At 41.2% G+C, this 25,460-nt stretch overlaps 1 protein-coding gene across 4 annotated transcripts in view; it reads left to right on the forward strand.

Moving 5' to 3' along the window:
* The window catches only part of RUNX2 (RUNX family transcription factor 2), a 205,679-nt gene that overhangs the window by 59,366 nt on the left and 120,853 nt on the right, over positions 1–25,460 (forward strand). For 2 of the 4 annotated variants that reach the window (XM_069487787.1, XM_069487788.1), the window contains exon 2: positions 23,703–24,064. In XM_069487787.1, the coding sequence (XP_069343888.1) occupies positions 23,703–24,064 (362 nt within the window). Of the gene's footprint in view, positions 1–23,686; positions 24,065–25,460 lie in introns of those variants that run through there. The other 2 variants (XM_069487789.1, XM_069487790.1) reach the window with 2 other exon arrangements.

A 25,460-nucleotide genomic window follows, 5' to 3' on the forward strand; every position in this document is an offset into this window, starting at 1 on the left:
AGTCCCCAAACTATTAATTTAATTATTTAGTTGAAATTATCCTTCTGGGGAGCCTTGAGAGCCTGTTCATAAGTATGGAACGCTGTAAGTCGGGTCATTGGTAACTCGGAACTGCCTGTATTCCCTGCATCTAACATCGAACCTAGCATTTTACCTAAAACATTTTGATTGTTCAGTAGGTATTTATTAAATGGTTTACAGTCAGGTTTGGAAATCCAGACCGTGTGAAATTATTTTTCTCCTTAGAACTTGGCCAGAGTTTTGTTGAGCTGCCTCTTTGGCTCTGGAGCATATGGGAATATAACCTAGTAGTTAAGGGTGTAAAAGCTGTAGAGTTGGATTGTCTGGCTTCACTGGTTTCGGTGTACACTGGGGAAAGTGACTTAGCCTCTTTGTTAGGCCCCAGGTGCCTTACCTATTAACTACACTTGTGGCATAGAGTTGTAGGGAGGAGTAGATGATGCTCTCCGTGTAAAGCTCTTAACACGGTGCCTGATGACAATAAGTGCTCAGTAAACATGAGCTATTATTAATATCACTGTGGTTGTTAAAGAGTCTGAACAGTCAGACTTCAGCTATTGATATAAGTTTGATTAACAAAGAAGTAGTTTAGCTGCTTTTTTTCCCCTCAATTTTTCCATCAAATATGTATTATATATATATTTTTTCTTTTGAAACCAATATATATAACAACATTGCAAATGTTCTGAAGATATGTGAAGAGCAAGATTTTAAAGAATTTGGCAAGTAGATACAACATGGTATCTTTATTACTAATCCTTAAAGTTTAACAAGTATTACTGGACCACATTCTAGCATAATCCATTCCCAGGCTTATCTAGAACATTTTTTTCCTAACTGAGGTCAGTCAGTCCCGCAAAAGAACTCCTCTAACCTTCACACCAGCTTGTCGTCTAAAGTTCCAACTTAGGGCTTTCCTCCTTGTTACATTAATAACTAACTGTCTTCTATTGAGTGCTTGCTACATGGCACATGCTCTAATGCACCTCATTTCTAATTCTCACAACAACCTAGGGAAGTAGGTATTATTGGCCCCATTTTAGACACAAGGAAATCGAGATGCAATGTGGATAAGTAATTTTCGCAAGTCACACAACTGGTAAATGAAGAGCCTGTACTTAATCCAGTGTGTGTGACTCTCAAAGGCCGTTTCCACTTGCAGAAGAGGTGTTTGAAGCTTTTGTTTACAAAAGCAAACTGTAAAGGAATGCCTAATTAGGAATAAAGAGTCACTGAGATGGCTTGGACTGTGAGATTGAGTTGCTGGGACTGAATTTGGGATTATGTAAAGAGTAACGACGTTTAGAAAAATTAGTGATATTCCTCACGTGAGTTTTTCTCTTCTTCTCTCCCAATTTTCTACTCTCCCCAACCCCAATTTGTTTCCTCCTCTCTTCATTTTATCTGTACTAATGAATAATAGTCTCAAGGTAGGAGCAGAAATGGACTAAGATCAACATTGGAGAACTTTCTCTTCTCCTCCCCTTTTCCTCTTCTTCCTTTCTTTCTCGTTTCTATCTCTCCCTGTTTCTTCCTTTCTTTCACCCTCCAAAGAAAGGAAGGAAGAAAAGAGGTAGGGAGGGAAAAAGGGAGAGAAAAGAAGGAAGGAAGCAAGGGAAAAAGGAAGAGAGCAAGGAAGGAAGGAAAAGGAAGGGAAGGATGGAGGGAGGAAAAAAGGAAAGAAGAAAGAAGAAAGGGTGGGAAGTTATGAAGGTGTAGGGGAGGTGGAGAAAAGAGGGGAGAGAGAACCATTGGCAGTGGCTGGGTTCTTACAGTACAAGTCAAGGTTTTCTTTCCTCTCTACTTTGTCTTTTCCTTCCCTTGCCTTCTTCCCACCACAGGTATTGCCACTAGTGATAGAACACTTCTCGTTCCAGCAAATGGTAACTGAGAAAAGAGGTGGTGATCACTTGTCAACTGGCATTTGGTTGTCCCTTAAAAGATCTAGATAAGATGGGCTGAAGTTCCTATTCTCACTTTGTACAAAATCTGATGTCCTCCCCAAGACTTCTCCAAATTCCTGCAAGTGTATAGTCTTGTGGTCACCTCTAGTTCTGACTTCCTGATTTTCCCATTAAATTTGGGTTCTCCCTACTGTCTTGAATATTCTTTTATTTCAATCTTTGTATGTATTTACACTTGGAATGAGGCCACTTCCCTTGATTTCTATTATTTAAAAACACCATTGTCACAAAGACTCTGCGTGCGGTGAGCTTTACTGAAGGTAAGGAGAAATGAAGAATTACAGTGCAGCAAACAACTTAAAATTAAATACAGTACATTGCTTTTTTAAAATGCCTTCAGCTGTATTAATGTTTGCATTTTGTACTTTGAAATTAATTTTCTTAGGAAGATGAATTGCTGGCTGGATAGAGGTGTGGATAGATGTACAGATGTATGATAAAGCAAGTATAATAAAATATTGATGCATTATAGAATCTGGGTGGTGAGTATATGGGTGTTTACTGTGAAAAAAAAGCATTCAGCTTTGCTCTTTGAAATTTTTCATAATAAAGTATTGGAAAAAACAAAACCAAAAAAATTCCCTTCAGTCTCTGTCAAGTCCTTCAGCCACCCATCCTACCCCCTTCCTTCAATGCTAGATTATATTCCAGAGAGTGAACCCTGACAAAGTTTCTATTCAGTTCTAATGGAAAGCAGTTTATCATTCTTTGTTGTCTTCTACCAACCACACCCTTATTGTCTTTTCATCCAAGCTACTTATAATCTCCTAAACAAAGACTTCCTTAAGAGTTCTTTAAGAGCAAGAGCCATCTTCTGCGTATTTATATACTCTTTAATGCATTTAACAGCACTTTGTCCATAAGAGACACTGAATATGTAGGTGTAGCTGTGTTGCACAGTGGAATAAGCAGAAGATATGAAGCTCAAAGAAGTTGGTTTCAGTCCTGGCTCTCTCACTAATGGTGTGACCTTGGGCTTGCTGTGTAACTTCTCTGAGTCCATTTCCAAGGTTTCTAAACCGAAAAAGAGGCATGATCTTTAAAGAATGCCTACTTCACAGGATTGCCACGAGAATTAAATTGGATAATGTGGGCTTTTAAAACTATAACCAGTAATTGAATAATTGGATAATGAGAAGAAGGCAAAACCTGTTTATGTGACTGGACTGTGTGACTGACTGTTGGGGGTCCCTGCCTTTCTGGCTAATGAGCAACAGGCATTCAAATGCCAGTACGTTTTCCTAACATGGAAGCTCAACCTCTTCCAACAGCCTTTCTTCTCCTACCTCCCGCTTGCAACCCTAGTGGCAGCGCTCTTAAATGATCTACTGTCCAAGTGGTTCTAGTACTGCCACTTTCAGCAATGCCCATTTGGCACAAACAAAACTCACGGGTGCTCGTCAGTCACACAGTGGTAATGAACATACCCAATCTCTCTTTGTCTTCAGCTTCGGGTCCTAGTGCTTGGTTTCTAGTAGTTACTTCTGGGGTATCAGGAAAAGTACCATTTAATATCCTGTTATACTATGAAAAATAAATTAGATAATTCAAGGGGAGGGTTGCTTAATTATGCTCTTAGAGTATATAATAGTATTTCACTGTGAATATTCATCTACCTCTCTACAAATTTTCTTTACCCATGTAAAAGTTTCTTTACCACTACACTTTCTTGAAAATAATTTAAACATCTCTTAATTCTATTTTAACTTGTCTACTTTGTTAGCTGAAGCTAATCTAAATGGGAATTTACAAACAATTTTTCCCTTAGCAACAGGCGAATTTTGCAAATTGCCTGATACCAAGCTTGGATTTACAAATATCATATACCATAGTTGAATTATGAAAGATCAGTAAATATCAGGATGTCTTCTAGACCAGGCCATTTGAAACCAACATATAAGCAGAAGAATATAAAAGATTTTAAAGAGCCCTGAAATGTTTTCATCCAAGTTGGTTAAATACCCATATTAATATTTTATATGTTTCTGAATGAATATTTAAGAAATTTTTATACAGTTCCCTATGAAATTCCAAAAGGTAATAATTGGTTATATAAAGCATTTTTTAAAAAAATCTTGGATATGACAATCAATATCTAAATGTCTATTTAATAGTCTTTTTTTGGAAAAACATAAAAGTAGATTATTTTTTTAAAATATCTTTACCACAAACAGCAAAACATTTAACAGACCTGTGAAGTTTTAGAAAGTAATTAGGTGCAAGACATTGCAACTTTCCTACCATATCTGTAACATTTATTTGGTAATTAAATGTGAATTATTATTCCTTTTATAAAGTTACATATATATGTGTTATTTAATATTCTATGACTGCAAATATTGTCTTTCCATTCAGATGTCGCTACCATAATGGCAAAAACTAGCGCTTAAAAAATTTTGTGCCTTAATATAGTGTTTCTTATATATAGTAAGCATTTGATAAATCTTTGTTCAATGGTGTAGCCAGCTGGCTCGTATCGGTTTGCTAGAGCCAATTAATTGTATGCATCTTTTTTCAACCCAGTATTTGGTGACATCATGTTGGTAGCTTAAAATCAACTATAATGGAAATATTTACACCCTGGAAATTGGCAAATGCTACAGATCAGTAGACTGAGTTCACATTTAGCTTTACCATTTACTATTTGTATGACATTTGGTGAGATATCACTCTGTGCCTTCCAGTTTCTTTCATCTGAAAATGGGGATATTAAATTATCTACTTCATAACATTGTTGTAAGGAGAATGAGTTTATGCATGTAAACTACTTAGAAAAATCCTTGATACATAATATATATTCAACAACTGATAGCTTAATTTCTATTAAATCATCTCTCTACTTATTTCACAAATTCTTTACTGCTCTGTAAAGCTTTCAAGGAAGTCCACAACATCATACTCAATCTATGCAACATTGTTCCCCAGTACACATCTGCTGCCTCAACAGATTCCTCTTCCTCTTCACCTACCCCTACTATAAGGGATCTTAACCATGGGATAGAAATCACTCTAGATTACTACAGTAGAAAAGATCACTTCCTGACAGGTTGGGGCTAAAGTAGTAGGTGGTATGTTCTGGCATCCTGATTTCTCAGGTAAATATTGGGCCCATTTTCCATAGAATCAGTGGGAAAATATAAGCCCCCTTAGCATTATATCCAGTTTTATTCCAGGTTATATAGGCTTTCCAGGACCAGATTGGAATTTGACCAATATTTATAATATTATTTTGTGGGAAAGTATTGATTTGTTCCCAATCCCAAAAAATTCTTTGGAAACAAAATTTGGAAATATAATTCTGAATTGGTAACTGCTTATCCTTGGAAATTAGCTAATTAATTTTTCTTTGTTATCTGTTTCACACTGAGTTTAATCAAAACCTTTTGCTTCTCTAATATCTTGACTGAAACAATGGAATAATTAATAATATATAAAGGTACTAAAAATAGTGACACATGTTCCAAACCAATCCCCAGCCCAACCCAGTGCTGGGAAGCACATGTGCTTTAAGTTATAGACTTTGATATTCAGAACCATAAAGTCTTTAAAAATTGCTTTGTTAAATACTGAGCAGTACCAAAAGACTATTTATAAAATATTATTGAGTATAAAAAATATCAATACAATGAATACATGTGTACCTACCACCCCACTCATGAAATAAAATATTGATACCTGTGAAGGCTTGATCTGGTCTTGATCCACTTCAGAGGTAACCATAAGCTTGAATTTGGGGCATATAATTCCCTTCCTTTCCTTATAATTTTTTTTTTTTTTTTTTTTTTGAGACAGAGTCTCACTCTGTTGCCCAGGCTAGAGTGAGTGCCGTGGCGTTAGCCTAGCTCACAGCAACCTCAAACTCCTGAGCTCAAGCGATCCTCCTGTCTCAGCCTCCCGAGTAGCTGGGACTACAGGCATGCACCACCATGCCCGGCTAATTTTTTCTATATATATATTTTTAGCTGTCCATATAATTTCTTTCTATTTTTAGTAGAGATGGGGTCTCGCTCTTGCTCAGGCTGGTCTCGAACTCCTGAGCTCAAACGATCCGCCCACCTCGGCCTCCCAGAGTGCTAGGATTACAGGCGTGAGCCACCACGCCCGGCCTCCTTATAATTTTACCAAATGTTTGTTTCTCCAATAAATTATTAAATTTTTCATGTTATTGAACTTCACATAAATGGAATTATACTTCACTAATTCTTTAGCAACTATTTTTTTTCTTTCTGAACTTTCAGTTGAAATATGACATACATACATAAAAGTACACAGAACGTAAGTGTGTCCCTTGATGAATTTCCACAAGTGAATATATTTATTTAACCTGCATAGAGATAGAGAAATAGAACATTTCCAGCATCTCAGAAAGCCCCTACCAGCCACCTTACCGCTACTACCCTCCTTCATTCCTGGGTAATTACTATCCTGACCTCTAATCTTATAGCTTTTCTTGGTTTTGAATTTTATATAAAAAGAATCATACAACATACACTCTCCCATTTCTGGCTTTTACATTCAACATTATGTTTATGAGATTCATCTCTATTGTTGCATGTAGATATAGTTCATTTTTATTCATAGTATTCCATTGTGTCTATATGTCATGATTTATTTTTACATTCTACTATTGATGCTCATTGGGTAGTTTTCTTTTTGGTTATACAGTTGTGTCTTTATGTCTTCATTCTCAAGCAATTGTTGATTTACCTCAATATTAGGTTCCTGAGATTCATCCATGATATTGTTTGTAGCTGTGGTTCATTCAATTTCACTGCTGATAGTGTTTCATTGCATAAATATTCCACAATATATTTATCCTTTTACTGTTGATGGTTCCTGGCATTGCTGTGAATATTCATTCATACATTCTCCTAAGCAGCGGTCCCCAACCTTTTTGGCACCAGGGACCGGTTTCATGAAAGACAATTTTTCCACAGAACAGGGAGGATAGGCTTGGGAGGGGGCAGGAGGTGGAGCACAGGTGGTGATATGTGGCCCTGTTTTCCTAACAGGCCACAGATAGGGTACCAGGCCACAGCCTAGGGGTTGAAGAACACAGTCCTAGAGCACATGTGCACAGGTGTCTCTAGGGAATAACTTTCCGACTTGAATGCCATAGCTACTTTCCCCTCTCATAGAGTTCTGAAAAATAATGGTCCCATTCAGCCTTTAAAAAAATTAATTTAGTTTTTAAAAATTGAGATACAATTTCCATACCATAAAATTCATCCTTTTAAAGTGTATACTCCAGTGATTTTTAAGTGTATTCACAAGGTTGTAAAATGATCACCACTGTCTAATTCCAGAACATTTTCATCGCTCTATAAAGAAACCTCACATTCATTGACAGTCACCCCTTTACTTCCACCAGCCCCTGGAAACCACTAATCTACTTTCTGCGTCCAAGGATTTACCTATTCTGGACATTTCATATAAATGGAAACATACAATATATGGTCTTTGTGTCTGGCTTCTTTCACTGGATATAATGTTTTCAAAGTTCATCCATGTTGTAGCGTGTGTCAGTAATTCATTCCTTTTTATGACTAACTAATATTCCATTGAATGGGTATACTACATTTGTTTATCCATTCACCAGTCAGTAGACATTTGAGTGGTTTCCACATTTTGGCTTTTACTGTTGATGGTTTCCAATGTTGCTGTGAATATTCATGTACAAGTTTTTGTGTGAACATATGTTTTCTTTTCTCTAAGGTGTAATCCTAGGAGTGGAATTGATGTGTTATTTGGTAATTTTATGTTTCACTTTTTAAGAAACTGTGAACTATTTTCGACAGTGGCTGTACCATTTTATAGTCCCACCAGCGATGTATGAGGGTTCCCATTTCTCCACCTGTTCCCAAACACTTCCTATTGTCCATCTTTTTTTTATTATAGCCATCCTAGTGGGTATGAAGTAGTATCTCACTGTGGTTTTGATTTGCATTTCTCTAATGACTAACGATGTTGAGCATCTTTGCATTTGCTTATTTGCTATTTGTATTTCTTCTTTGAAGAAATATCAGTTCATGTGTTTTTTCTCATTTTTAAATTGTTTTTTTTTTTTTTTTTTTTTTGCCTTTTTGCTGTTAAATTAGAAGAGTTCTTTGTATATTCTGGATACTAAACCCTTATCAGATATATGATTTGCAAATATTTACTCCCATTTTGTGAGTTGTCTTTTCATTTTCTTCATAGTACCTTTGAAACACAGAAGATACAAAGTTTGATGAAATTCAATTTATTTACTTTTTCTTTGATTGCTTAGCTCTTGGGTATTATATCTAGGAAACCATTGCCTAATCCAAAGTCACAAAGATTTATATCTATGTTCTCTTCTAAGAGATTCACAGTTTTAGCTTTTACAGTTAGGCCTTTGATTCATTTTGAGTTACTTTTTGTATGTGGTGTGAGGTAGGGGATCTAACTTCATTCTTTTGCATACCATTCAGCCATTTTTTTTAATTGACATCTATACTGTTCATATATCTGTCTTCCTGTCCCCTGTTCTGCTGTGTATTTCAGGGAATTATTTTTCCAGGCTCCCTTCCTACTGACTTCCAGGTCAGTTCTTTTTTATATATGTGTGTTTAAACAGAGATTTAAATGCAGAGTGGTGTGGTGAACACATCCAGCCACAGTTGCTGAAGCACATGTGCAACTAGCATTCTTAGAAACATTTTTTTATATGTGTCCTTTTAGTGTCAGCCAATGAAGGCACAAGTGGAAGATTAGAGAATAAGTGGAGGGGAGAAGCAAGAGAATTTCTCTCCTTTTCACTCAGCTTCAGGTGGTGTCTCCAACAGTTACTGAGTTGCCTTAGTGGCTCCATATTACACTAAATAACTCTTCTTTCTGTGACTCCCAGATCGTCATGGTGGTGCCACCGTCCTTCCATCTCCTAGATGGGTGTACTTTTTGAGTTCTGGTTACAACGCCTAGTCCTATTGTTCCTACAGTCCTGGGCTGGGAACAACTCCAGCTGTTGCTAACCTTTCAACTGCTTCACATCTCCTGTTGACTTCTCAGCTCTTCATAGTCTGTAAATACCTTTATTAAATTCCCTCTATTGAAAAAAAAAAAAACATCTGGAAATATTTGTTTTCTTCATTGACTGATACATCTAACATTTTAAAAAAAATTTGTGTTTAAATAGCTACAAAGAGTGCTGTTCCCAGTGTATTTTAATTATTAACACTTCAAAATAAACTTATATACCCCTTTCAGATATATTTAGTGCAAGCTAAATACCACAGTGATTTGAGCTTTTACATTTAGGCCTTTGATTCATTTTGAATTACATTTTGTATATGGTATAAGGTAGGGTATAACTTCATTCTTTTACATGCCATACAGCCATTTTTAGGTTGATGTCTATGCTGGTCATTTGTCTATCTTCCTTTCCCCTGGTTCTGCTGTGTATTTTAGGGAATTACTTTTCCCAGGCTCCCTTGCCAACTGACTTCCAGGTCAGCTCTCTTTTATACCTGTGTTCTTAAACAGAAATTTAAATTCAAAGCATTTATGTTCATGCATTTAAAAAATACATGAACAATATTCTCCTCAGTCAGAAATTTAGCATTGTTTCTTTCTATTTCACTTCCCCCACAAAATAGTTTTTAATGTTATATATTTTTATGCTTTAAAGTCTTCAATTAGTCATGCTTCACTATTTTTCACAAGAAGAATAGGTACATAAATTGAAATTGCACATAATGTAGTTAAGCTTCCTAGATGTATAAGTTCCTAACTGTTAAAATACTTTTTCTGGTTTGAATTATTATAATGTTATTGTTGCCATAGTATGCAATTGATGAAAGAACATAACTACATTATAATTTTTTATAATAATTACTAAACATGAAAGTTAACTTTTTTTTTTGAAATGCACTTCTTAAGGAATTGAATGAAGTGGTGCTTTTGGTGCCTTTGATTAGTGGAGGTTCTGTGTGGTAGGTAGGAGATTTTTTTTTTTTTATGCCTGGGGGCAATGCATAATAGTAAGGGAAGGTGGCAATGCATAAGGGATTAGTAAGGGGTGGTGGCCAGGAGGTATCCTTTATTTTTTTGAAATAGGAAAAGAGAAATATGAAGGGAGAAAATAGCAATCACAGGCAAGTTCCTGGACAGATCACTTTTAGGAAACAATGTATATGACTCTGAGGATTTGGGGATCAATTCTTTTAAAACTATCTGTGTCCATGGAAAGTTTTCATGTCCTGCAGGGGCACATGTTACCCAGCATCACGTGGGAAACTACCTTAATGCAATGGTAGCCTCTGGGAACACTAAGGCAACTCTCCTAAAAGTCACTGAACAAAAACGCTTTCACACCAAAATAAGATGCTTGCATCATGAAATTTACTGAATTAATTGAAAACAGAGAAGAAGGAAGGGGTTAGGAATGGCATAGGTTAATATACTTAGGATAGGGTGAAAGCAGGATGGAAGGATTACACTACCTGAATTCTGAATTCTGCAAAGTTCATATATCTTTTTTTTTTTTTTTTTTTTTGAGATAAGATCTTGTTCTGTCATCCAGGCTAGAGTGCAGTGGCACATTCACAGCTCACTGCAGCCTCAAACTCCTGCACTCAAGCAATCCTCCTGCCTCAGCCTGTCTCGTAGTTAGGACTATATGCACATGCCCAGCTAATTTTTTAATATTTTGTAGAGATGGGGTCTCGCTATGTCACCCAGGCTGGTCTCCAACTCCTGGCCTCATGCCTTGGCCTCCCAAAGTGCTGGGATTAGAGACATGGGCCACTGTGCCTAGCCAAAGTTCATATAGATCTTGTCTCTTTCTCTGGTCATCAGCCTTCCCTGATGGTGTGGTTAAAAGTCAAAGTTGAGGTTTGAGGAACAAGGCTTGACAGAAGGGTAGTGCCTGGAGCCAACACCTGGCCACAGCAGTAGTTTGCCAATTAGACTGATGAGCAGCTATAGGATTTATTTGGCAGAGGACACATGAGTCAGAAAGAGTGTCTCCAATGAGAATTCAATTTAAGATCTTATGAATATTGAATGCCTGATGTATATTTAGTGTATCATGAATATTTGGTGCTCTTGGTCCTTCTGTCCCTCCCATTGAGGTTAAGCACACATATGCTCAACTTCCCTTATATCTAACATGTCTCACAAAGCTACTAGCTTTTATATTTAGTCTCGTTTATTCACCTTACCTGTTTTTCTTATTTTCCATAGCAGAATGAGTTGTCTTAAATAATATAGCAAACTACATGACACCTGGTTGGAAGATCACCACTATAGAACAAGTGCTGAGATATTGATCCTTATAGCCCTTAGGACCCTAGTATGGGCAGAGGTGGCTGAGCTGCATTCCTTTGCCTCTAAGCACAAGTCTCTCATTTCTTTAATTCAGTATGACATACAAAATATTATCATTTTCTATGTGTATCATAAGTAGATACTTAGGTACAGAATTGCTAAGTTACAGAACATATACAGCTTCAACTTTACTAGATAATGCCAAACTATTATCTCAAGTCTTTTTACCTAATTCATATTCCCAATGAAATGTAAGAAAGATTCATTCCCATCCTCCTCAGTATTTGATAATTTCAGGAAGAAACATAAAATGTTATAACATGAAAATTTCCTATTTTAAAAGGATAGAAAATTCAGATCTAGAGAGAATTTTAAGTAGATTTATTTGTTTATTGACTCATTTTAACAAACATTTATTTGCACTTATTGTGTTCTAGACATTACGCTGGATGCTAGGATAAAAGATGAGTAAAACTAATCCCTGTTGTCAAGGCACTTACACTCTGTATGGGAGCCATATATGTGAACAGAGAATTCACGTGATAAGTACAATAGTGGAGGTAAATGCAAATTACTATAGCACTGATGAAGGAGAAAGAGAAAAATGTGTCTGAGTTTGGGGCAAGGGATATTAGGAGAAGTGAAGGTTGAGGTTTTTCATAAGACAGATTTGTTTTCAAATTTGAGTTTTTAAACTCTGTACTGGTGGTTCTGTGGTGACAACTTGAGAAGGCCAGGTCATGAAGGGGTCTTATCCTGTATGATCGACGTAGAATCACTGAATTGTTTTAAGCAACACAAAGACATGATTGAAATAGTATTCTAAAAAGAGAATGCTGATGGCAATGTGGAGGATGGATTGAGAAGGGCATAAACAGGCAGGGAGACAAGTTACAAGTCCATTGCAGTTGAGATTCAAGATGATACAGATCTAAACTTAAGGCAGTGGCAATAGAGATGGAAAGAAAACAGATATGAATGGCATTCAGGAAGTGGCATTCATAGAATCAGGTGATAGACGAGAAGTAGAAAATGATGGAGAAGATTAGTCTATCAAGATACCCAAGTTTTTGCCCAAGGGGGTATATTCATTTATTCAATCAACTAATATATATTGGTCACATATTATATGCTAGGCTAGGCCTTATGCTGGCTGTGGGGCATATCTAGGGCTACCATGTTACACAACTCCAGGGGATACTATTCACATTGTATGTACATGGACTATAGTAGGAATAGTGTTCCCTGGACTTCTTCAGTGGTGTGGTTCCAGATTTTCTGTGAACCAGACAAACAGTTCCTACCATTACAGTACTCACAATGCTGTGTACGGTGGTACTATTAACTAAGATGGAAAAAAAATAACCACTGTGTACTAGGTCTTGGGAACATATATGTTGTCACTTGTCTTTCTTTTTGCCTGAAACGTTGAGTTGGGTATATTGGACATATTGACCTTGAGGGATTTATGGAATCTTTTGATGGAAATTTCTATGAGGCCACAAGACATGTTAGTTTAGAGCCCTGTTTAAAGTTTCATAGTGTGTTAGTTAAAAAGGCTTCCCAGTGCACTTCCCATTTTTCAGCTCTACCCACCCTTCTGGGATATACAGAGAAGAAATATGGTTTACATGTGGTCCTGTCACTCTGTTCCTGGAAGTTTAAAGGGAAGAGACTAAGTCTTCACTCCAATATAAACTTTCTGAAAGCTTTTTTCTTTCGATAGCTCCAAATTGCATACTCTCTGAGAAGTTCAGAAAATTGAGCAACTCATATTAAAATTATCAAGCCCACATAGGTTTGTCACATAATAGAACAATGTCAAGGGTGAAGTGAATGACTTAAAACTAATTTATTTTTCTTTTCATACATGTCTAATAAAAATGACTGATGGATTGTTTAGACTTTAATGTATTTAGATGTATGTCCCCCCTTTTATTCAGTGACAAGTGCAAAGCAACTTTCCAACTATTTTTCTTCCAGTTTTGTAATTTTAACATTGACAGTAAGAAATATGCTATAGAAAGTTTGACTTTGAACTGGAATGTTTTGCCAGATCTCTGCCTAGAGGGACTTTTTATGGTTGAGTTTGTAAATGCTAGCAAAACAAAGTTGGAAATTGAAAAGCTTTCAAATTTTCAAGGCTGATGTAAGATGAGTTATGCTTCTTATGTATCACACTTCTAGTAATTGTCTTATTTTTTATGTTTCACAATTGAAGTTTGATCATAGATGATTTTGAAAAATGGTATTTATTTTTGAATGAACCAATAACATTAGCATCAGAGAAGCCAGGAGTAAATCATGAGGGACAATATATGATAAATTGTAATACCTCGATCCGTTTCCATGGTTACAGTTACACGCAACCATGATAATTCCCTTCAGTAAGGATAAACACCAGTGAAGCAAGTTAAAAACAGAATTTTAAAAAACTATGCTCAATGAAACTATTAGAGGCAACCCCCATTTTCAACAATCCTAGAGAATAATAAGCTTTAAGCTGAGTAAATCAGATGATACAGAACATTTCCTTCAGTCTGATTTACTATAGGATTTTTTTTACCTGAAAATAATGAGAATAGTGAAATTTCAGATGTGCTGATTATCTATGTACATATAAATCTGGCCTATATGTTGAGGTAAAAATCCTAATTAAAACTTGCTAAGACTGTTTTGTATATGAGAGAAGTAAAGGGAGGAGTTTGATTTTAAGGTTTGTGAAAAATTCCTACTTCAAAAAGGCAAAGAATCAACATGTCATGGTTAAGACTCAAATCTGTCACCAAAAACCATAGAAAGTTAGAGGTTTCGCTTAGGAAATAGAAATAAGTATATTCTCTGGGCAAAGATGTGGATTAATAGAAAAAGTCCTATACTGATAGAGGAAAAATACAAGTCAAATAAGCTTCTTTTTTTTTTTTAATGTCTCTCTCACCACCGCACCCCCATGACACAACCTTGTTGTCCCCCCTGTGGTGAAAGTTCACTTTCGCAGTGGCACTGGTGGGAATTGCCTCTTTTAAACTCTTGTAAAGATCTGATAATGGGATTCATTGCATTTATTGAAAGAAGAATCTAATTAATTTAATACCATAGACATACTTACAGAAATGAAAGAAGACAGGCACTAAGTGTATTATGTTTGTAAAATATTTAAATAAAATTGAAAACAGTTCTAAAACAGATGAAAACAACAAAGAAGGCACATCTTCCTTTTAAAAATTACATAACAAACAGATGATGGTATTTTTGTTGTCAAAGAGTGATAACCAGGTAAACACATCTCTCTTTCACACACACACACACACACACACACACCACAATCATCCTTACATAGGGAAGGTCAAACTCTTCTGTTGTATCTGCTATTGATACCTTAATTAGGTACTAAAAGGAAAGATGCTGGTCACGGAGCCGGGAGGTCAGAAATCACTCTGAAAGTTTAGGATACCCACTGAGCTAGGGCTAGGCCAGGACTTGGATGCAATAAGTGAGGTACCTGCCTTGGGTGCAAAGTTTAAGGGGGTTCCAAAACACCTTGCATTCAAAATAATATTTTAATATAATATTCTTAAAATTCAAATTTAACATAAAAAAATACATGATAAACAATATATCAAAGCTTTAAACAAAGAGAGGATCTGACCCTGCGCTTCCATGATTCTTTTGCCTCATCCTAGTACTGGCCCTGCCCAGAGAAGCTCCCATTTAACATTGCTGTTCAGACCAAGAAGGGTGATAGGCTGGGATAGTGGGGCAAAGACCAAGAGAGCATGGCTTCTAGCAGCAGCCTGAATATATCCTCCCTTTTATAAATATGCACAAAAATGAGAATCATGGTACCAACACTACCAACGCCCTCTACAAGTAGCCTAGCCAACTTTATTTCTCTACTACATTACAATATTCCCTTCCATGAAGGATGATCCATTTAATGTTCCAATTTTTTTCCCACTTTGATTTAGCTCAGTATTTTCTAAAAATACTTCAAAAACCTTTAAATTCCCTTAGAAACAATAATTAAATATTTGTAAATGCAGTATTTTAAGGCTTCTCATGGAGATTCAAGATGTATGTAGCATATTAAAATCTGGGAGAAAATTCAAAATACTGTCTATTTTGTTTAATCCAGTATTTTCGTAATTTTATCTTAGAGTCATATCATTACCCAGTCTCTTACTTCAACTACAATAAGGGAGCAATCATCTAGTCCCACTCCCCTTCTTTCCTTGGTGATAGCATTTTGCTCTTCTGATTCTGCAAGATATCGCTCTACCTTCCCTGACCCTGGCTTCTTATCATATCTAGAGATGAAGCAGCTCTGGAATTTTTGCATGTGATTTTGTTTATGTACATTTTAATTGAAGTGTGGGCTATGGGATTTCATGGAACATGTCAGGAGGACTCTGAGAAAAAATATTGATCAATTTTAGCCCATGCTTAAAATATCTCTACTCTCTGTCCACATCATCCTGTCTTAAGAATATGTCTTCTAAATATAAACATATCTATCAGGGGAAAATAAATCATTTAATAGAAGTAGTGGGATGTTGGAAATTCTCATAATGACTCCAGCGGAGTGACCCAGAATGAAAACCACTGTGAATAAGAACATCTTGGGGGCCAGAAGACTGAAACCTTACCATATCAGGCTAGGTCCAATGAGGATAGAGAAACCATCCAGTAATTTGAACAAGCAAAGTTTAATATAAAGAATTATTTACTGACTATAACAGGAGTAAAAGGAATTGGCTAGGAAGAAGTAAAGAGAACTCTGAAGAATACAGAAATAAGAGCATCCTCTACTCTCAGGGCTGAAATAGAACAAGCTAGGACGAGCCCTCCCCTCTTCTCATCCAGGGCTGGGATCCAAACCTTACACAGCCTCTGCTCACTGGATGGCAGAGTTGTGCTAGTGGAACCAGCTGCAGCTCTGGTCCCTGGAGTGCTGGGGAGAGCTGTTCACTAAGAGATATCTAACCAGAGGCACATTGCTACTAACAGCCCAGGAGGGGAGGATGCGGGGTGCTGGTTGCTTCAGGAGCCTGGCATTGGAAAAACCAGCCTCACAGCAGCAGCCAGGCCACAGGGAAGGTGTGTGTATGTGTGCATTTCAGCAGCAGGAGTTGGAGAAACTACATGTATTACACTACAGAAACTTGCTGAGTGAACACAGAGGAACCAGGAAACAAAAACCTTTTCTCCTGCAATGTCTCTCCAATGCCCCCTACTGACAAAACATCAATGCCAGCTGGCAAGGGAAACATTTAATGAGCCCAGATATATTTTCACAGAGCAGGTAAAAAGGGTGAATTTGGAGCTGGGAGAAAATAAATTGATAACTGGCACACCTAGGGAAAAAAGATAATCTGGAAGAAAATAGTGATTGACAGGAATGTGACTGAGGAAGGGATCCTGCCAATCAAAAAGATAACCAGGAGAGTCACTTAAAGTCAGGGAAGAGGAATTATTGCTTACAGAACTTGATCATGGCTAGATGGGAAGGAGAAATTGCTTTTTCTGGGAAAAGTCCAGTCCAGGAAAGGTTGGGGAAAAACACTAAAGGAAGAGTTTCTGAGTATGATATACAGAAGAGCAAAACAGTGAGAATGGTGATCCGTAACTGGCATCCCTTAGGATTGCAGCTAATAGAACCAAGTTGAACTCTCATTATTCTGTTTTGTTGGTTCTATCTTTCCTACCTCTCTACTTTGTAATTCAAATTTCTCACACTGTGCAAATCCTGATTTTTATACTTTCTTAGATGGACTAAAGTATTATGATTTATATTTCTCACCTTGATGGCAGGGTGTAGGGAGGGGACGAATGGTTCAGGTCACTGCCTTAAAGTCTAAAGTAAAGCTTTGGAACCTTAGGCAGTGGGATCAGAATTGGATAGCACTGTTGCTACTGCCTTGAAGGAAATACCCGAGCAGATTGATAAAGAATGTTTGAATTACTGCAGGAAATATTTAATTTGGGGTTAAATTAAATAACACCAGGGGTGTTCCTGGATGTTTCATCACAGACCTCTGTAAACTTTTAATGTATCAATAACATTCCATTGCTGCTCAAAGATCACTGCTACTTCCATAGGACACTTGCCAATACCAAAACACCAGAGGGCTGATTTCAGAAAATTAGTTTTCTCTGACTCCTGGGTAATGAATTAGAACCCTTTTAAGGAATTACATTGGTCTGTTCAGGTAACTAGGAGGTCATTTAGTAAGTTGGTATTTTAGTCAAACAAAATATATACCTCTTAAGGCAGTACCATGCCTGAAGAGTAATTAGATAGCTGCTCCATAAATGTGGTTCTGAAAGGTCATATGGCGAGTGTCAGTCTTTTTTATGACAACACTGTACTCTCTTATAAATGCCTGAAAATGGCCCATGGGAATGCTAAAACAACAAGGAAAGGTTTATGATGCTAACTACAAACATTTCATCTCTTGTTACAGCCATGCAAATTATTATAGGTCCATTGACAATGGGAAAAATTTACTGAGCTTAAAACAAATCATACAGTATTTAATGGTATAAAAAATTAAAATGGAAAAAATATGTCAGAAAGCTTTGGGATCACTTAAGTTATTAAGCTAACTGTCTTAAAAGTATATACAGGACCTGTGAATATATTGTATACCAGAAAATTCTTGCTAAGCTCATTTGTGTTTCTTGTGTAATCATGTAGAAAACAGATGGAATAAATCTATAAAAGTTTTACCTATTTTTTTCATGTTCAGATTACATGCAAGTTTCTTTACTTTTTTCTCATCTATGCAGTTAATGTGCTCACTACTATGTTTTAAGGACAATGAAAAATGCTGGCATATTGTAAAACAATTGTTCTTAAGGAGCCTATGAAAATGCACTAACTCCTAATTCTTTTCTCTCTGTTTTGGCACATCCAAAATTATTAGTCTAATTAATTAATATTTTATGCAGAAAAGAAAAAGTTAGATGATCAAATGTTCACTTGGAAAGAACTAATATGGGCCTCATGCACTCTCCATCCCCCAGTATCCTCTTTAATATCTATTCCTTTCTACTGTCTCATTCCTCCAGAGTCCTGCACCCCTTTCACTTTAGGGCAGGGCAAAGTTGGCAAACTTTTTCTGTAAAAAACCAGTTAGTAGGTATTTTAGGCTCTGTGAGTCATACAATCTTTGTCACAACCACACTATTCTGCTGTTTTAGGTGAAGATAGCTATAGACGATACATAAATGACTGACCATAGGTGTGTTTCAATAAAACTTTATTTGTAGACACTGAAGTTTGCATTTCAGGTCATTTTTATGTGTCATGAATATAATTCTTCTTTTAATTTGTTTCAACTATTTAAAAATGCAAACACCATTCTTGTAGATTGTACAAAAACAGGAATTAGGCCAGATTTGGCCCATGGGCCACAGTATAGTGACTATTGGTCTAGTGGCAATGTTGCTTCTTCAAGGGCTGAGTAACTTTCACCCAAATCACAGGCCAAAAGGCAACTCTTGTGGCTGGGTGCGTTGGGTCAATGCCTGTAATCCTAGTACTCTGGGAGGCCGAGGTGGGAGAATCACTTGAGGTCAGGAGTTCAAGACTAGCCTGAGCAAGAGCAAAACCCATCTCTACTAAAAATAGAAAACATTAGCTGGGCATGGTGGCACACACCTGTAGTCCCAGCTACTTGGGAGGCAGAGGCAGGAGGATTGCTTGAGCCCAGAAGTTTGAGGTTGCTGTGAGCTAGGCTGACGCCACAGCACTCTAGCCCAGGCAAAAGAGTGAGACTCTGTCTCAAAAAGGAAAAAAAAAAAAAAAAAAAAGAAAGAAAGAAAAGAAAGGGAAAGAAAAAGAAGAAAACTCTCTAAAGATGGTTCTGTTTATAAAGTTTCCCCCTTTGACACATTCAAAGCTTTAGGGCTCATCAATATGTCCATAATTTTCCACTGGTTGTCCCACTTTTTGTTAGCTGATCCATTGAAAACTATTTTAAGATTTACAGAGACTTTTTCCATTTTTCATCATGAAAAAATATATAAAAAATACTGTATAGAGGTTAGAACAGGAAACCAGGTTGAAAGAAGCATGGGTTCTGTTCCCAGTCTGGGGATTCAGTTCTTTGGATAAATAGCTGACTGCTTCACATCTCATTTTCTTTGTCTGGAAAGTCAGAATTGCCAATTGTCGTTACTAAAAAGTTATATTAAATGTTAAAGGATATGGGGGTGGAGATTAAACTTATATCTTCCAAAGTAGCCACACTTTCAGAAAAAAATGTAAGTTTTTTTTTTTTAATGCCATCATATACAACTGAAAAGATAAGTATCTCTGAAGAGGAACCTTGTGGGTGATTTGTTCTGCACATTTTGATGTAGAAGAAAATCTAAACCCAGGGGTGAGATCTAGCAAACTATAGCACAAAATACACATATGTAAAACCTCATGGTTTTCTTATGTGCTTACTATTACCAGGAGAGGTTTGGTTTAGGGGTCTGTAAAAATGTTTTCGGCCTTTAAGTATAACGCTTAGAGCCAAGACATCATCAGTTCCAGGCTCAGTCAGTTCCAGTTGAAAGTGTGAATGTTCAGCAAAAGGATGTTTTTGAAAGGAGACTGAAAATCCGCTGTGCCAGATACCTGAAACGTTGTTAGGGTATTCAGTGGAAAATTTCATTTCCACATTATAAATAACTGTAGGATATTTTAAGGGATCCAAGACTAGTAACTTCCAAGACCTGCTTATATTAGTTCCACTGAAATGTGAAATGGAGGGAGGATGCCGAAAAAAGCTATAAAGCTGGGTTACTGGATATGATTAATTAAAATAAATAATCTCAGCATTGATTAAATTGTCCTTAAAATCCCTAACCATTGAGGCCTGCCTAGTTCACTATCCACCAAATGAAACAAAGATAGGGCAAAACAGTGATGCAGGAAAAAAAGAGGAAAAGTCCCCACGATGCTTTCTTAAATTCAAACGGTCCTACAATTTCATATTCAAAAAAGCCCCTCTGGTCGTCCATATTTGAAATATTGACTCTTTCTTACTGTCTTCAAATTTCAGGGAGTTCCGTGTTCTCTGGACTTCCTGGGAGGAGAAGGCCAAGCCCAGAGAAGGCGGCATATCACCACAGTAGTGATTGAATTTTTATCTCCCTTTGACCACAGAAATAATCCATTTCCCGAAACTCTTCCCCTCCTTTGCAGCCCCCACACATTTAAAAACAAAAAACAAGTCAGAGATCTCTGTTAGTGGCACAACATGCGCAAATTAAAACTGCCCCCCTAAAAGGCAAAAAAAAAAAAAAAAGAAAGAAAGAAAAAGACAAAAAGCCATTAAGAGCGCGCGCGCGCGCGTGTGTGTGTGTGTGTTGTATATTTATGAGGGTCATTGTGAGGATGTACGAGGTGGACGTGCAAGTGTGTGTCTGAGTACATGAGAATGGGTGTGTGAGGTATGAGAGTAACGGATGCAGTGTCTCTCTCTTTTTTTTGAGGGGGAAACCTGCCTTCCCTTCCTGGGTCTGCTGCCTGTGGCTCGGGGAGACTTGTGCACGCAGGAGGCACGACGGTGCCCAGGGTTAGAGCTCTCCCCTGTGACCGAAAAGATAATTAAAAATTGCACGCGCAGGAGACAGCTCAGCTGCTCGCGGTGCGTCTAGTTCGTCCGGATAAGTGGGTTCTCGCACCCTGGCGGCGCCCAGATGGGGAGGCCAAGGAGTAGGTGGTGGAGGGGGTGTCATAGCGGGTGGTTCAGAATCGCCTCTTGGCGTCACGTAGGGTGGCCGTGGGAAGGCCGAGGGGGCGGGAAGGGCGCATCAAGGAGGCTCGCGTCTGTGGGGGGATTTGAGGGAGAGGCGGGAACGTGGAGAGAAAAGTGTGAAAGGGAAACACGGACGAGGGAGGCGTGGAGTTGTGAGTGAAGAAAGGGAAGGTAAAAATAAAACCCCAAAGGACAGAGAGTAGTGTCCCTTGAACTCCCTCCTTACACCCGTGAGCGCGCACACCTAAGTACCCTCCCCCCACCACCTCCGCTCCCGCGGTCTGGAAGCCGCTCGGTCCCCAGCGCATCTCTTCAGGGGGGCAATCCTGGTCTCAAAGTCAGGAGACCAAAGCCCTCCAAGTTCATCTTGTGCTTTCTACAGGCACGGCCCCCCTCTTCCGCGTCCCTTATGCTCTCGGAGCCCTTCCAGGCCCCTTCTGGGGCGCAGACCCTGAGGCGGACTCCGCCAGTGGAAGCAACGCTTTAAAAACCCAGAGGGGAGGGTCGTGGCAGGTCGCTACCAGGGTGAGGGAAGCGTTTGTGCTGAGCTATAAAAACACCAATTAATGGATATGGCAATTGCTTCAAATAAGACGGGAGGGGGTGAGTGATGACCGAACCATCCTTATTCCTTAATACACCGAGGGGGAGGCATTCTAATTTTTCATTTATTTTATAATATCACTTATTACTGTGTCAGCTACCTTATCAGGTATCTTTGAAACTTTGGCAACTTCATGCAAACACATTTCCGTGCTTTGGAAGGTTTACAAGAGTTCGATAATCAGCAAGAAACGTAGCAATACACAACCCAGAGGGTGAAACAGCACTGTGTCCCCTTCTTAGGGTGGAATAGCCTCAAGCGGATTTCCCGGCTTCTGCGGGCGCAGCACATTGTTTTATTTGTTTTGAAGGCTCCGAGTTTTAAGGCTGGTCGGAGACACCCACGTGCTTCTGACTCTCATCAGCGTAATGATCGCCTTAGCCAGAGCCGTGTCTATATAAACCACAAAAACCTAATCATTAGAAATCCCAGCCTCCAAAAACCACATTTTAGGTAAAAAAAGTGCCGCTTTTTTTCCGCACTCCTTCATCCTCTCGACCACAGCTTTTTTGGGGGATCCAAAGTCGCTTTTTAAACCCACATTAGGAAATAAATACATAAATAGCCATTGAAGCATTTTTAATTTTTAATTTTTTTCCCAAGAGCGGTGAGGAAGAAAGTTAAGACTTAGTTTGAGATGCATAATAGACTTAATAAAAGATTGAAATTAATGGAAAACTGCTGGGATTTTTCCCCAGTAAGGGTTTTTGTAACTTACTTTAATCACCAAGCTGACAGTTTTCTAGACCTTAAAAAAACTCATCCTTGTTTTCTAAGAATGACAGGACTGAATATATAAGAAGTGTCCAGCCATCCACTTGAGTTTCTAAAAACTATTTTAACTGGTCTTCCCCTCCCCCATTTTTTTGTGTCACTTAAGACAAAAATCACCCAAACCCTGCAAAATCTTTCTTTTTCCCCGGGAGCCGCTCCGCCAGAGGTTGGGGGTGGGGGTGGGAGGGTGCAGAGTGCTGAGAAGTGAGCACAGACGCTCAAGAATTTTCCTTCCTCCTCGCTTGAAGTTACAACGAAAAATAACGACAGTCAGATCAGCTGGAGGCTCTCTGATGTCTCAGCGGCAACCTCGTCCGACCAAGAGGGGGTTCCTTGTCTTAGGGCTGGGGGGAGCAAAAGTACGCGACCAGGCTAGATCCCCCTATACTGGGGCCGCCTCTCTGGGCTTCGGAAGCTGCGCACCGCGCGCGGGGGGCTCCTTCTCCTTCTCGCGGCCGGCGGGCGGCGGCAGTGGCTGCGATTCGCAGACTCAGGATCCGTTGCCCCGAGATCCGCTGCCCGCGACTTACCTCCTAGTACCTTGAAGAGCGAGGGACTGGGGAGCTTTGCAAAGCAGAAGGGAGTGGATGCAAGGAGGTGGCGGTGAGAGGACGAGAAGAAAAGAAGGGAAAGGAAAGAGCCGAGCCGGGGAGCCGGGGAGCCGGGCTGGCAGCCGCCGCGGGAGGAATCTGAGCGTGCAGCCGGCGCGGGGGGAGCCAGCGGCCGCCGCGGAGGCGGCGGTAGCGGCGGCGCGGGAGGGCGGAGGCGCGGACGCCTGCAGCTGGGTAGCAGCGCGCGGCGCGGCGCGGCGCGGCGGTGGCGGGCAGCGAACGGCAATGCCGGCCCCGGGGCTGGACTGCTGAACCCACGCCGCCTCACCACCGAACTCAAACTGGGAGGGGGCGCCAGCGCACCCAGGACGCGGTGCCCTAAGGGACCCCACTCCAAGCTGCAAACTCAAGTCCCCCGCCTCCCGGGCCAAACACACCCCCGCGCCCGTTCGCAGCTGCCTCCCCGGGTGTTCCAAAGGCTCCGGCAAAGATCTTCGCCTCCCGGAGCTCCCTACCCGCGAACCCGACTACTCCGCATCGCCACCGCTGGCCCCCATCAGACTCTGCCCGGCAGTCGACTTCATCGAACTTGATTTCTCACCTCCTCAGCCCCATCACCTCCATCCCCTTTTCCCCCGTCTCGCCTCCACCCCCCCAATTTCCTCCTCGCCCCTCATTTCCACCCTCCTCCCCCTCCCCCGGCCACTTCGCTAACTTGTGGCTGTTGTGATGCGTATTCCCGTAGATCCGAGCACCAGCCGGCGCTTCAGCCCCCCCTCCAGCAGCCTGCAGCCCGGCAAAATGAGCGACGTGAGCCCGGTGGTGGCTGCGCAACAGCAGCAGCAGCAGCAGCAGCAGCAGCAGCAACAGCAGCAGCAACAGCAGCAGCAGCAGCAGGAGGCGGCGGCGGCGGCGGCAGCGGCGGCGGCAGCGGCGGCAGCGGCAGCTGCTGTGCCCCGGTTGCGGCCGCCGCACGACAACCGCACCATGGTGGAGATCATCGCTGACCACCCGGCCGAACTCGTCCGCACCGACAGCCCCAACTTCCTGTGCTCGGTGCTGCCCTCGCACTGGCGCTGCAACAAGACCCTGCCCGTGGCCTTCAAGGTAAGAGGCTACGGCCGCCCCCCGCCCCCGGCCGGGCGCTGTGGAACCTGCCCGCCGGCGTCTCTAAGCCCACGGGGGCTGGGCCCCGGACGGCCTCCAAGACCTCATGTCTTGGAGGCTCTGACCCGAGAAACCCCCGGCTGGCTCTCTTCCTCCGGATGCCCTCGCGCAAATCCCTCTCTCTCCCACCTGTGCCCGCTGCCATCCCGACCTCAGCCCTGGTCCCCTTTACCGGTTCATCACCCCTCAAGTCTCCGGCCTCCGTTCTAACCCACCCCCTTGCGCCGTCCCCCTCCCCCCGGAGCCCCAAAGTGCCCACTCTACACCGAGAGCCCCAATTGCTGCACACGCCCCCTTCCCCACGGGTGAAAATTCCCCGCACTCTCTCCCGGAACTCCTGCGCCAACCTCCCCTGGCATCCTGGCCAGCCCCCACCGCGGGCTCCCCGCGTCCCCTCTCTCCGGGATTCCGCGCCCTCACACCCGCTTCCCTGCCACCCAGACGCCCCTCTGTGGGTCTCGGCGTCCCCCTTCCCTGACCTGATGAACTCAGCGGCCCTTGCCCCTCTCTGGCTCCGGGGCCGGTGTACACGGGGTCCCGGCGTCGCGCATTCACGCACGGAGGTGGGCGCGGGATGCCGGCTTCGGCGCGTGGGCCGCATTACCCGTAACCAGGAGGGTCCCAGACAAACCTCGGGACTGTGGGGGGTGTCAGGACGGTAGTGTTCGCACTGTTCGCTGACCCGCGGCAGTTTCCGTTATCGGGAGGAAGGCGGGGCTGCCGGGGTCTCCGAGCGCCCCGAGGCGGGGAAGCTCCGGGGTCCCGGGCACTGAACCCGCCAGTGCGGGGAGGCGCGGGCCGGGGGAGGGGGCGGGGGCTTGGGCAGCCTCTTCCAGCCGGGCCCGAGCTCCCAGCCTCGCCTCGCCTGGGCGGGATGAGGGAAACCTGTGGAACAACTTTGGTTCTCCGGACTTGAAAACTGAGGTGAAATTTTGCAGATTTGCTTTATTATTATTTTTAAAGGACTTAAATCCCAAAGGCTTCTTGCTTCTGAAAGGTCGTGGGAGGCTCCTGCCGGTGGCTTGGGCGCAGAGGGAGTGAGCCCCACGGCTTGAGAGAGGCCGCCGCGCGTCCGGCCTCCTCCGCCCGCCGGGCCCGTTAGTTTGAGGGCGGGTGGCAGCAGCGGCAGTCGCAGGCGGCTGCTCCTCAGGTTGAGGCTGTACGATCTGGGGCCTCTCGCAGTAGCCCGATGGGTCTCCGTAACTCGATCTGGATTTCCCGGGGCAGCCCTCGCCAGGGGGAGACGCGGAGCCCCCAGGACCGAGCGCGCGCTGGATTGATGGGGAAACGAGTTCCCAGGCTGTCCACACTCGAGGGACTAGATGTCAGGGATAGA

The sequence above is a fragment of the Eulemur rufifrons genome, chromosome 15 (assembly GCF_041146395.1).
Source record: "Eulemur rufifrons isolate Redbay chromosome 15, OSU_ERuf_1, whole genome shotgun sequence".
Classification (NCBI taxonomy): domain Eukaryota; kingdom Metazoa; phylum Chordata; class Mammalia; order Primates; family Lemuridae; genus Eulemur; species Eulemur rufifrons.